The following is a 12,672-nucleotide window of genomic DNA, read 5'->3' on the forward strand; positions in this document are numbered from 1 at the left end:
AATAGCTTGGAAATATATAATAATGATATTCAAAAGCTGCAATAAAATAAAGATTGAAGGTGTCTAAATTCAATTTATTGAAACCAGTTTACAGAAAATAGAAATAAGCACAATGAATGTTTGCAAAAGTAAAACAAATTCAAAAACATTAAACTTTATTTTAAAGATAATTTTTAATTGTACATTATTGCATTTTCTAAAAACATAAGTGATACATTTTAAATAAATTCAAACAGAAATTATACGTATCGAATATACACCTTGTCTTTCGAATTTTAATTAACTGTAGAATTTGTAACTTATTTGAACAAAACATGATTAACACAAACAGTATTCACTGCTTTTTTGTCTATAATCTAATCATTACTTGTAGAAGGTATTTCAGTGTTCAAAGCATTGGATTGATTGGTCACTTCTGAGATGTCTGTGTGGGGCTCAACCTGTGGATTTGCTTCGATCGGTTGCTTTGGATGGGTCACATCAGGTGGATCTAGAAATGAAAATGTCAACAAACACTACCAACCGTACAAATGAAATAACTAACGTATGAAATAGAAACACAAATAAAATCCAAGCAAACAGTTCGCAGGTTGGCATATAATACAAAAGCGGCATATTTCGATAAGATTTTAAACAAACGTTAAAGCATCGAATATGCACCTTGTGTTTGGGTGTTTAATTGAGGAAGGTCAAAGAGATTATTTGCCGACTTCTGCTGCTCAGTTCTTGGTTCAAATCTTTTTGCAGAATCTTTAAAATATACGGTAAGCTCAAGAAGAAATAAAAACAATGTGATACCATAAAGAAAGACAATAAGCACTTTACAAGGTAAAGTTGTATGGTCTTATAATGCTCACCTAAAGGATTTATTTGTTTCTCTTTAACTTGTGTTGGTTTTATATTTTTCAAGTCGATTTCTGGATCGATTCTACTTACAAAACTCAGAGAAGTTTCAGCATTTTCCATTGTTTGCAAGACTTGATTTCCTGCATCTGCAGGCCCTGGATTTACAACAAAGGAAAAACAAAAAAATAATTCTTTTTTCATCAAATTTAAAGGCAAACGTCAAAAGGTTCCTATTATTAATTACAGCAAAGACGAAAACTTAATCTTTTTAATCTCAGATTACTCACCATGAGGCATCCCCGCTTGCATTGCAACAGCACTTGATGTTCCAGGTTGTTCATCACTTTCACCTGATGAGCTGTCTTCATTGTTATCAGGTTGTACAAGTTGAGGTTTATCTTCGGTCAATCTTTGCTCTTCTTGCTTCGACATACTTCAACGTTGCAGTAATTATCTTAGCTTATGTTTTATACCTGTTCAAAATTGTTGATGAGGTGAACTTGAAATTTAAACTTTGTTAACATAACGATTGGTTCTTTAGTCTATATAGTTTTGTTTTAGTATATTATTTTTAGTGTTGTTAGTATTCTTTATTTTAGTATTTTATTAGTTTATATATATATATATATATGATGATTATATGTGCTGCTGCTGTCAGCACGAACACGTCTGTACGTTGTAACCTACGTTACAACGTAACCTCGAGTAACCTCGTTGCCGCTGAAGTAAAGTTCCAATCTCGTTTGGGTCAAAGTTCCGGACTATCCCCCCGAGTTACGTTCCAGTCTCGCTTCTTCCTGAGTTCTGGAGCAGCTTCCTTGGCACCTGAGTTGATTTTCAGGGCAGTCGTGTTTCTGCCGAAGTCCTTCAGCAACCTCGTAACCAACCAGCCTTGTTGCCGTCGAGTTAAGCTTCGGAACAGTTTTTTTCGGCTCGAGTTGCCGGAGTAGCCTCGTTGCTGTTGGAGTTCCCGAAACATCCTCGCTTCCACCTGTGTTAAATTCTGGAGCGATTTCTTTGCCGATAGAGTTCCTGGAGCTGTTTTGTGGCTGCCGGAGCTTTTGGAGCCTAGTTAACGTCTGTGTTAAATTCCGGAGAAATATCGCGTCCACTGAAACTGAAGTTCTCGATGTAGCCTTTCATCCGCCAGAGTTGAATTCCAGAGCACTCTCGTTTCCGACGACTTTCCAGAGCAGTCTTTTTTCTGCCGGAATTCCTAGAACAGCGTCGTATCCACGTTTCCGTTTCCGTCGTTTTCCGAGTAAAGTTCTAGAGTTCTCCAGACTGCTCCAGGCAGATTTGTTGCCACTACACACCTTCTGCCGGAACTAGAAGGAATTACTCCAGCATCAGTAAGAAGGAACGGTGTTACAAACAAGACAGCTTATAAGGCATGAGCTAATGAAGAACACCATCTGCACAACGATCCTGGACTAGGGTCTTTGCCGCCTGAGCTTAACTCCGGAGTAGCTTCGATGCCACCAAGACATTGACGTAGAGGCGGACATGTAGGACTGAGCCGCAGCCAAGCAAGAACCACGTCTAGAATTAGGATTTTTGATTTGACCAGTGTAATTAACTTGGCAATGGAGTGTAAAACTTTCACTGCGAGATGGTTCCCCTGTCTAACAAATATATGTCTGTGGATAAATCTCTTTTTAAAGGCTCAGCGAATGCTGCGCTGTAATTGTGACGTATGCTATTGTCGTGTCCTTCAGTTTTGTTATTGCACTGACTTAGTTGAGTTGTATCACGGCTGCAAGTAGCCACGAATTAAAACTTGTATTAAAGTCTTCATAAGACGACAGGGTGGAGAGGCTACGTACAGGGACAAAGTTACGAGTACGTGTGATGAGCTGATACTCATACGCAAAGAGATGAAGTTACCAACAGAGTTGAGTTCCGGAGCAAAACGTTCGGATCAGTCTTGTTGCTGCTGAAGTTCCATCGCTCCCTCCTTGACACCGGAGTTTCAGAGCCGTCTTTTTGCCGCTGGACTTCCCGAACCGTGAGATGCGGTGATTGCAATCCGGTGATTCCCAATCCGGTGATTGCAAGCCGCCTTGTTGCCGCGGGAGTTCCCGAGCGATCTCGGAGCGGCCGGAGTTCAAATGCCGTCTCATTTTTTTTGGATTTCCGGAGCAATCTTGTTTCCGCCAGTGTTGGCAGAGCAGTCTCTTTGCCGCCGGAGTTATGAAAGCTATGAGACTGGATATTGTGCGACAAGATTTCGTGGTGGCTAGTTAGACACGACCAATGTTCCCTCTAAGCTGCGCGCGTGCGCAAATGCGCACTACTGACACGGTCTTCGCGCACAGAAAATCTGTGCTGCGCACAAGAAAAAAATCCAACCTGAATTGAAAATAAAATAAACGCATAATAATGGCCACAGTGCGCACGTGGCACGTCTGATGTTGCTCACAGTGGTCCAAGGGACCGCTCAGGGAGTTAGTGTGTTTGCTCAGACTCGTGAAAAATTAGAGGGAACATTGGACACGACCGTATTGGTGATTTGAGGAAATCAACTAAAAGCGGCATTTTGCACTGAAAATGGGAAAGTGTCCTGGGTGAGAAAAGCCATGAGCGTCGAGCTTGTTTGCTTACGTTGATATATGGCGGGTTATCCCCTGGATACTTTAGTGCGTCCTGGCACCGTATTACGCTGAGCAAACAACGCTTGATAATAACTCGGCAATTAAACATACACTTTTCATTGCTTTTATGCTCAGTAAAAAATAGAATATAAATTTCATGTTTACAGTTAATACGACATCATATTTTGCAATCGATGCATTTAAACTTTCATTTACTTAAGTGAATCGAACGTCACTTCTTCATTTCAATCACCGCTAGGTGGAGGGATGGAGCAATGACTCAAACTTTTGAATTTGTCAGCCAAACCCGTGAAAGTAGCAATATATCCTGGTGTCCGTAGAAACCGTGAGTTTTGTGACTAAGATTTATCTTGCGTTAGTTGCTGTTCCTGGATGCCCTCGGTCATGATTTGAGATAAAAAATCGAAGGCAAAGACAAGAGTATCAATGAACTTTGATTCAACATGCATCCTAGGCTACCAACAGCGTTGAGCTTTCCCACAAGCTGCGATCAGATTAAGTTCAACCTGTTGAATTGCCCCATCAAAGTGCGCGGGATTTTGTTTAAATGCTAAAAGCGCTCAGCGATAGTTGCTGTCTCAAGAAAATTAAGTTGAAAGCAAGAAATTTCTGAATCTTATTGTTGCTGGTGTTTGCGGAGACGTTTGACATATACACGATCAATCAATCATATGCCTGTTAAAATGAATACTGGGTACTTTGCGACATCGTATGGCTTTGTACGCATGTTAGACGGTTTTCGCATCTTTCCAGGTTTTGTTTGATGTGTCACGTTCCAGAGCTTTGTACTGTGCACTGTTTCCAAGAGTTTACCTTCCAACGCCGCCGTGTATTTTACTTAGATCGCATAATCGCCACAAACAGGTCTCTCGTTACACTGATGATCCTGACAACGATGCAAGTAATATTGTCATCATGCCGAGCTTTTGCCAACCATGCAAGCTCTTATTTTCTACCCACAATGCAATACCGCAGGCAAGCTGCTACACGACCAAGGACTGCATCACACGGCATCTGAATCGATTATTTTTAGTTCATAGATTTATGGCGATTGTGCTAACTCGAAAGGTTACGAGATCAATGGATCGATGCCGAAAGCATCTCGTCAGGAAACACAGGATAGAGACGACAAGTTATTGTTATTCTGTCTGTTATTGCTAGTCTGACAAGTTATTGCGTCTAATTACACAGAGCTTCGAGAAGCGCACAGACAACACAGACATGTTAACATCAGCTTTATCGTTCGTTGACTCAAAACCTTCCCAGCTTATGCGGTGATATTTGCGCGTCATTGGTGAGAAAACCTCACACCTACAGCTAAGGGAAAGGTTAAAGCTCGATTTATTAAAAAGTTGACGTCGCACTTTTCAACTCGTCCATTAGGACCCTTCGCGAACAAGGTGGCAGGCCGATGTCATTTTGATTGTTTGATTGATTGTTCGATGACATTTTGGCGATCGTTTCAACATCAACAGGGTTGTTATCGAAAGCATCACGTGACATCCACAAACAGACACGTGATAAATCTCTGTTGACTTTTTACGATGCCACGTCATCATATTCGCTCTGTGATTGACAGCGGTGGTGCTGTTAGCATAATTAAGGTAGATCATACAACGCCGATGCGCAAACCGTCAGCTATCAAGTTGCTGTAAACGAGACAGAAATTTCTACTTTTTCTTAAACAGTAATTAGATGTCCATCTTGGCTTCCCAATTTAATTTTGTTGCAGTGGATGGTCAGACGACGATTTTGGGCATATGATGTCGTGACTAATTTTCAATTAGTCCTTTAACCAACACAGCGAAACTTGTGCTATTGGGTCCAACACACGGCAATTTACGCGAAGGGAACGCAAGTCCCAATTTCACACGTTTCTTGGTTGGAACTGAACCGCCCGGATAAACATCAAAGATGTTAACTGAGTTTCCGGCATTGACAACTTGTCTGCAGAAGATTCCCGATGACGTAATACCCTGCACAGTGCATCGCATTATGTATTCAGGCGAGCTGTTTACGTGTAACCTAAAGCTAGTCAATATCACCAGAAATACGAAAATTAATCGACCAAGAAGTAAAAAACTGCTGGACGATGACATCACTTGATATGATATCATACGTGATACGATATGACATATATGATACGATATGACATATATGATAGGATATGACATGTATGATACGATATGACATATATGATACGATATGACATATATGATATGATATGACATGTATGATACGATATGACATGTATGATACGATATGACATATATGATAGGATATGACATGTATGATACGATATGACATATATGATAGGATATGACATGTATGATACGATATGACATATATGATACGATATGACATATATGATATGATATGACATGTATGATACGATATGACATGTATGATACGATATGACATATATGATACGATATGACATATATGATACGATATGACATGTATGGTACGATATGACATATATGATACGATATGACATGTTAAATACGATAGGACATGTATGATATGATATGACATGTATGATACGATATGACATGTATGATACGATATGACATATATGATACGATATGACATGTATGGTACGATATGACATATATGATACGATATGACATGTTAAATACGATAGGACATGTATGATATGATATGACATGAATGATACGATATGACATATATGATACGATATGACATATATGGTACGATATGACATATATGATACGATATGACATGTTAAATACGATAGGACATGTATGATATGATATGACATGTATGATACGATATGACATATATGATACGATATGACATATATGATATGATATGACATGTATGATACGATATGACATGTATGATACGATATGACATATATGATACGATATGACATGTATGATATGATATGACATGTATGATACGATATGACATATATGATATGATATGACATGTATGATACGATATGACATGTATGATACGATATGACATATATGATATGATATGACATGTATGATACGATATGACATATATGATATGATATGACATGTATGATACGATATGACATGTATGATACGATATGACATATATGATATGATATGACATGTATGATACGATATGACATGTATGATACGATATGACATATATGATATGATATGACATGTATGATACGATGCGACATATATCATACGATATGACATATATGATACGATATGACATGTTAAATACGATAGGACATGTATGATATGATATGACATATATGATACGATATGACATGTATGATACGATATGACATGTATGATACAATATGATATCGTTAATGAAAAACAGAACTTATTGTTTTTGCAATGATATTTGTTCTTTAAACAAATGTATTCTCAAGCTTAATTTATAATTGCCAGTCTATACATGCGCATATAATTCGAATGGCAAGAAATTGTTTTCCACTCTTGATATAACAAGATCTTATTACAATGTGATAGCATAGAACCTAGAGGCAGAATCAAAACCGCCTTTTCTATACAAACGGCAAATCATCTATGCTTGTGCAAATATTTGCTTTGGCTCGGAAAATAATCCACGAACGTTTAATTTGCTGATTAGTAAATTGCTTGAAATATTCGAGTCATTTTGAACGTTTGAATGTGCTAAACGACAACGGTTTATCACTAAAATGAACGAATGCTGACAGATGTACGCAAAGTCAAAATTAATCTTCCTTGGATATTTGATAAATGGTGTCGGTGTCAAAGCATCAGATCTATAACATGGATTTAAAACGTCACTTTGACGCTTTTACGTTTTAGCGCAAAAATAGAATGGACAAGGCACGCGCTGAAGGCTTTTGAGGTCGGTATTTCACTCGATGTTTTAAATTTATCTTGTTACGTGACACAGGGACATTGCCAAACAGACGGTACTTTGCTCACTATGGTGAATTACAAATAATAATCACCGTCCAACAGTAAAGTTATTGGGTCTACAAAGCTTTTTATTACATTTTAACGAAACATCTCTATACTGCCTATAGGAGCCCGATCTGTGGTATTCATGGTGTTCGGTACATTCATGGACAGCTTGACCTAGGCGCCCTACGTCATGTCATGGCGACAACCTCCATTGCGATAATGGAGGCTCGTTTTTTCCGATTTAATAATTGTGCTAATGTCAGACGCTTATCTTGTTTACGTTCGACGGCGGGCACCAACTTAACGGCGCGATACTCGAGTTTCTAAACTGAAAAAAGCGTCAGTGAACTCGTCAGTGAAGTAACGAATAGTATCGGTCGTCAGTTGACAAAATTTCTCGGCGTATTTTTCGACGGGATGTAACAATCTTGCCCACGGTGGCACTGACAGCGTCACTCGGTAAACCCGCTTACGGTACGTGATGAACGACGCTATTTTTCACGCTGCAAGTGACGCAACATGCGCGATATTCCCTTCGATAGAATATAAAGTGATATATGTGTTCACGCTCGCTTGCATTGACGTGACCCTTATGTACATTTCGTGACCCTTACAGCAGCAAAAAGACAATTGAACAAACACTTCATTGCGTCTTCGTACACGAAGGCATAAATATCTCTGATAACTCTCAGACCGAGCGCAATTTATGATTCAAAATCGTCGACAAACACATGTTTCACGAAATGTACTTACTGACACGAGGATACTTTGACGTCGGCAAACTATACCCTCACGCTACTAGTGCAAAAGTTTAAACAGCCTAAAGAGTGCACTGGACTGTTCCAACAGACTCCAAACACTGGAAGTTCGATCCTGTCTAAAAACAAACATCTCAACATCGATAACCATCGATAACCAAGAAATTAAAACAGTGTTATATGGTAGGTTGACAATTACAGCGCCAGAAACGACGCAATGCACCACTCGCTTGGTGGTGATCGCGCAACATGCGTTCTAACGCCTAAAGCCGCACTGGTAAACAACATAACCAAGAAATAAAAACGGTGTTAACAACCACCACCACAACCACCACCCCGGAGTGAATCCCGAGAGACCGGGCTCGTTGCCCAAGAGATCAACGACATTAACAACTCTGCTACATTCGCACACACACACACGCGAGAGACGAGAATTGAGCGATGATGCGGACTACAACAACGGACACGACCTCAGAAGACTTCCAACTCCTAAAGCTGCGGGAATTGTGCCACGGAGCCGATCGGTGCCTCTGACAACCAATCAGCAGCTCGCCCCTCCGCCGTGGCGAACCAATATTCGCGGCAAGAAGATGCAGCAGAGGGCTGGGGACGCAAACAACGACAACCAGCCACAAACGCCGTACAAGGTGGTCATAGAAGAGAGATAGAAGAAGAAGAGAGATTTTCATAAGAAGCATAGAAGAGAGATTTTCCAAAAGCGCGAGTTGGTGATGACGCAGTGACGGTATCGAACTCGGGTATTTCCCAAATAGAAAGCCCGACAACGTTTATTGTTGTTTTCTTAATAAACGGTTTGGAACAATGGCATCTTGTACTTTGGTTGTGTGTGAACGTAAAACAGGAATTTCCTAATAATCTCGATACTTCCTTTTATATTCATATTAGTAGCTTGAAGGTCAATTAATCCGTCAATTCATTACTGTACTGAGTAGTGTGGTATCAAGCTGTAACTGATAGTGATATGTTACGCCCTGAATAAAAATCTCTCAGTGTCGTTACTGTGAGTTGACCCGGAGACCGGTAAGGCAGCTCAGCTATTAATGTGGCAGGTTAATTAATTAATAGAGATTAAGTCCAAGTATAAAAGAATGCTATATAATTGTGTCACAAACCCATACAATGAAAACAAAAAATTGTTAAAATGACTGCTATAACAACATAAGATATGACATCCCCAAACTACATTAATAACATTTTTTATAAATGTTTGCTACTCTTGTGAATGACTCGAGATCCAAGAGATGCAAGTTTTTGTGTCGAGAATTTTCCGGTCCGTGAAACCAGGTTTAAGTTTACGTTGAACAGCGACACCCTTGGCCGTGAGTGACTTTATACAGCAAAGTATTGTCACGCTACTGCCACCAGCCGGTCGTTTTAAAGCCGCATTTATTTGCTCCACTCAGACACCGACGAACGCCGAAAACACGTTCGACCATTATATTTTCTATAGACGCCAAACCAAGTGACAAAAATAGAAAAGAACGAACATTAAAAGGTACTTATTGGTGAGAGGCCGCCCATGAGTGTTAAACTATGTGAGCAGCAGCACATTTTATACTTTGGGTACATTCCACGATGAAATGGTGACATAATTTTGAACAGAATACACTGCGCACCGGAAAATCTTGTTTTGTTATTCATTGTAAAAGAGTTAAAAGTACCAGCTGGCGTATTTAGGTTATTATGCTGCAAAATGGTTTCCAAAATTTTTATTCATTTGATTTTATCAAAGTGAAATGATGAACAAGCAACACTTCCTGATAAATCGACGCAGTATTTAAACATAAAGGAAATATTTCATCATTAAACCTGAGATTTCAAACAATGGCTGCTGATAAGGACGAGCGATGTCACGTGAGTGTTTGCGTAACAGAAGTTGATATGATTCGGGTCTAGCGCAGGTAGCACTCGATGTTTATATTACGTCAGAAATCTTTATCAATTACAAAATGCTAAAGTGCGCAAATAAGCGGATGGATTTTGTAAAGACAAAATTAAAACAACTAACTGAAAGGTCAAAGAAACGACAGCGCTTCACCAAAATATTTCTTGTTAACTCTGCACGTATTTTTCAATTTAGCCATTTTTATAAAAGTGAACAGCAAATTACGGAGCAATTGCCCGCAAGTAGAATAGAAGTTTTCATGAGGCCCCTATAACACACCGATGTTGCTCGTATTTTAAAGTCAAGCCGAAGATTCAATGTCGTTTAAAGTTTTCTCAGCTTCTGACATGTTGTTCCACCACGACTGCTGTTGTCAAGCGCGGGCGAACAATTTATTTCATTTTTGTTTCCATGAACGGAAAATCGCTAGCCGGGGGTACGGAGCAAATGCATAAGTGTCATTTCCTCAGTGGAGCATGCTGAGATAGCACATGCAGCTTGGTGCTGATTGTGGAAGCCATCAGTTGTTTAATCTACGTTTAAATCTTTTGTATGTGCTGCATCGACCGAACGCGATTCAAGGAAAAAAACTCGCGTATGCAATCAACTGATGCGGACTCACAGTGTTACGCGCTCGTTTAAAAGCGAAACCGAAATGTTTGTTGAGGTTCACCAGGCAAAGGATTTAAATTTCTCCTGTAAAGGTCAAATTCAACCAATAAATCATTCAACATTATTTCTTCGAAAGTCAATTCCGAAATCGCCAATCATAGACATCAAAAATATAAATTAAGTTAGGACGTGGTGTGAAGTGAAATATTGTGTTTATTTTCGTTGCAGAACTTGGTAACCGTTGAAACAGAAACAAAATTCTCGACATCTTTTAGTTTTAATATTGAGTGTGGAGAATGTATGAATGGTTGGACAAGTCAGCAGACTCACCCAGTGTTCAAACGACCTTTGATGTCCAACATGTGCTTTTGATCGCTTACTGGGCTACGTGACATATTACAACTTTGTTTCAACATTTCATATTTAAACAAGATTTGTCATTTAATACAAACATCGAGTACTACCTGCGCTAGACCCTAAATAGATCAACTTCTGTTACGCAAACACTCACGAGATATCGCTCGTCCTTATCAGCAGCCATTGTTTCAAATGGAAATTTTAATGAGCAAAGTTCATTTTTCCGCAAATAAGCGGATAAGTTAAAGTGCACTAAGTTGAAGCTTGATCTCACAAACTTGTTTTGCAAAACAGGGAAAGTGGGACATCTAACGATCATCATTGTTAATTAGTCGAACACCAGATTCTTTGAACGTTTTTCAGGTTTCACCATTAATGCATTGTGACACAACAAAATTACTAATTCTGACTTTAACAATAACATTTGAGCGCTTAAAAGAAATCACCAAGGAATTGAAAGCCATACCTCGATGCATGCAGATGAATTAATTTCAGCGCCGCAGTCTATTGGAACCTCCAAGTATTAAAAACACGTGATTCGACTTGAACTTGCACAAAAACTACAACTTGATATCAGCCACCAGCGATGAGAAGTCATCAGTCAACTATATTTTATATATATTTATATACGTTTAATTTATTTTATTACTGGTATAGGTTTGAAACTTAAGCTTTTTAATCGGTCTTGGTAGACTTGCTGGGATAATCTGCAATTTAAATGCGAAAAGAGGAAACATCTTTGGGTTTCAATTTTTTAACAACATTAACCTTAACCCACCGTGACCACAAATGATAAAGGCTTGACTCGTGTTTCTCTAAATTTATTAAGATTTTATGTAACAAAGGAATTGCTTCGAAAACAAAACAGCTGGTACTAAACTGTTTGTATTAGCTATGAACACTATTGTTGGTTGTTGATGGGATATTGTTGCTATGTTGGTTCTTTAGTGGTGATCGGTTGTAGGCAAAGGCAAATATTATAACTATAGACTTTGCTAAAATGGTGCCTTCAAGTTACGATTTGTCAACTGAAGCCGATTGTTTGTTATTTTTTATCTAACAAAAAACATGGACGTTATAATTTGCAAGAGGAGATGTGCGCACCACGTCCATATGAATGATGCACACTCACCATAGCTCCCCTGCATGATGTGAGGGATAATTTATATTGATAGGCAATATGGTTGCACTTGTGAATAGCTTGTGAGACGCACCATATGGTCATGACGCATAGGTTAAGAAATACTGACGTAGAAGTATACAAGACATGCACGAAAGCAAACCGTCATGTTTAACTTAAATTATAATTATTAGCATGACGTCACATCAACTCATCTTGATTTTTATTTGAAACGAGCCACGAATGTCAAAGCAAATTTACTCGCGTTAATTCGTCGCAAAAATTTCCCAGAAATTGCGCCGCGGTTTCTTGGTTAAACAAAAACGTTGCACAAGCAAAGCTTTCTGCTAACTCGACAAAGAAATTAAAAGAAAGAATATAATCAATGATTAACTGAGCAGAGACAAGTCCTTTTTAGTTATTCATTAAGAAGTTGGTCGACCTTTGTAATGGGCGCTACCATGTGCGTCATCACTAAGCAGCCAGTAGGCTTGTGACATGCCGAAGCTTATAAAAACTTTTAATAATGAAAAAAAAAATTATTTACGAA

At 38.9% G+C, this 12,672-nt stretch overlaps 1 protein-coding gene across 1 annotated transcript; it reads right to left on the bottom strand.

Annotated features, from left to right (window-relative positions):
- Positions 1 to 338: 338 nt before the first annotated feature.
- On the bottom strand, positions 339 to 1,309 carry LOC143453241 (uncharacterized). Its single transcript, XM_076954462.1, has 4 exons — positions 1,134 to 1,309; positions 858 to 1,001; positions 661 to 750; positions 339 to 490 (listed from the first exon to the last, which is right to left on the bottom strand). Exons 1-4 carry the CDS (start codon positions 1,276 to 1,278, stop codon positions 357 to 359), a joined length of 513 nt encoding a protein of 170 aa, XP_076810577.1. The 5' UTR covers positions 1,279 to 1,309; the 3' UTR covers positions 339 to 356.
- Between the last annotated feature and the right edge of the window lie 11,363 nt (positions 1,310 to 12,672).

This window comes from Clavelina lepadiformis, chromosome 4 (genome assembly GCF_947623445.1).
Source record: "Clavelina lepadiformis chromosome 4, kaClaLepa1.1, whole genome shotgun sequence".
Taxonomy (NCBI): Eukaryota; Metazoa; Chordata; class Ascidiacea; order Aplousobranchia; family Clavelinidae; genus Clavelina; species Clavelina lepadiformis.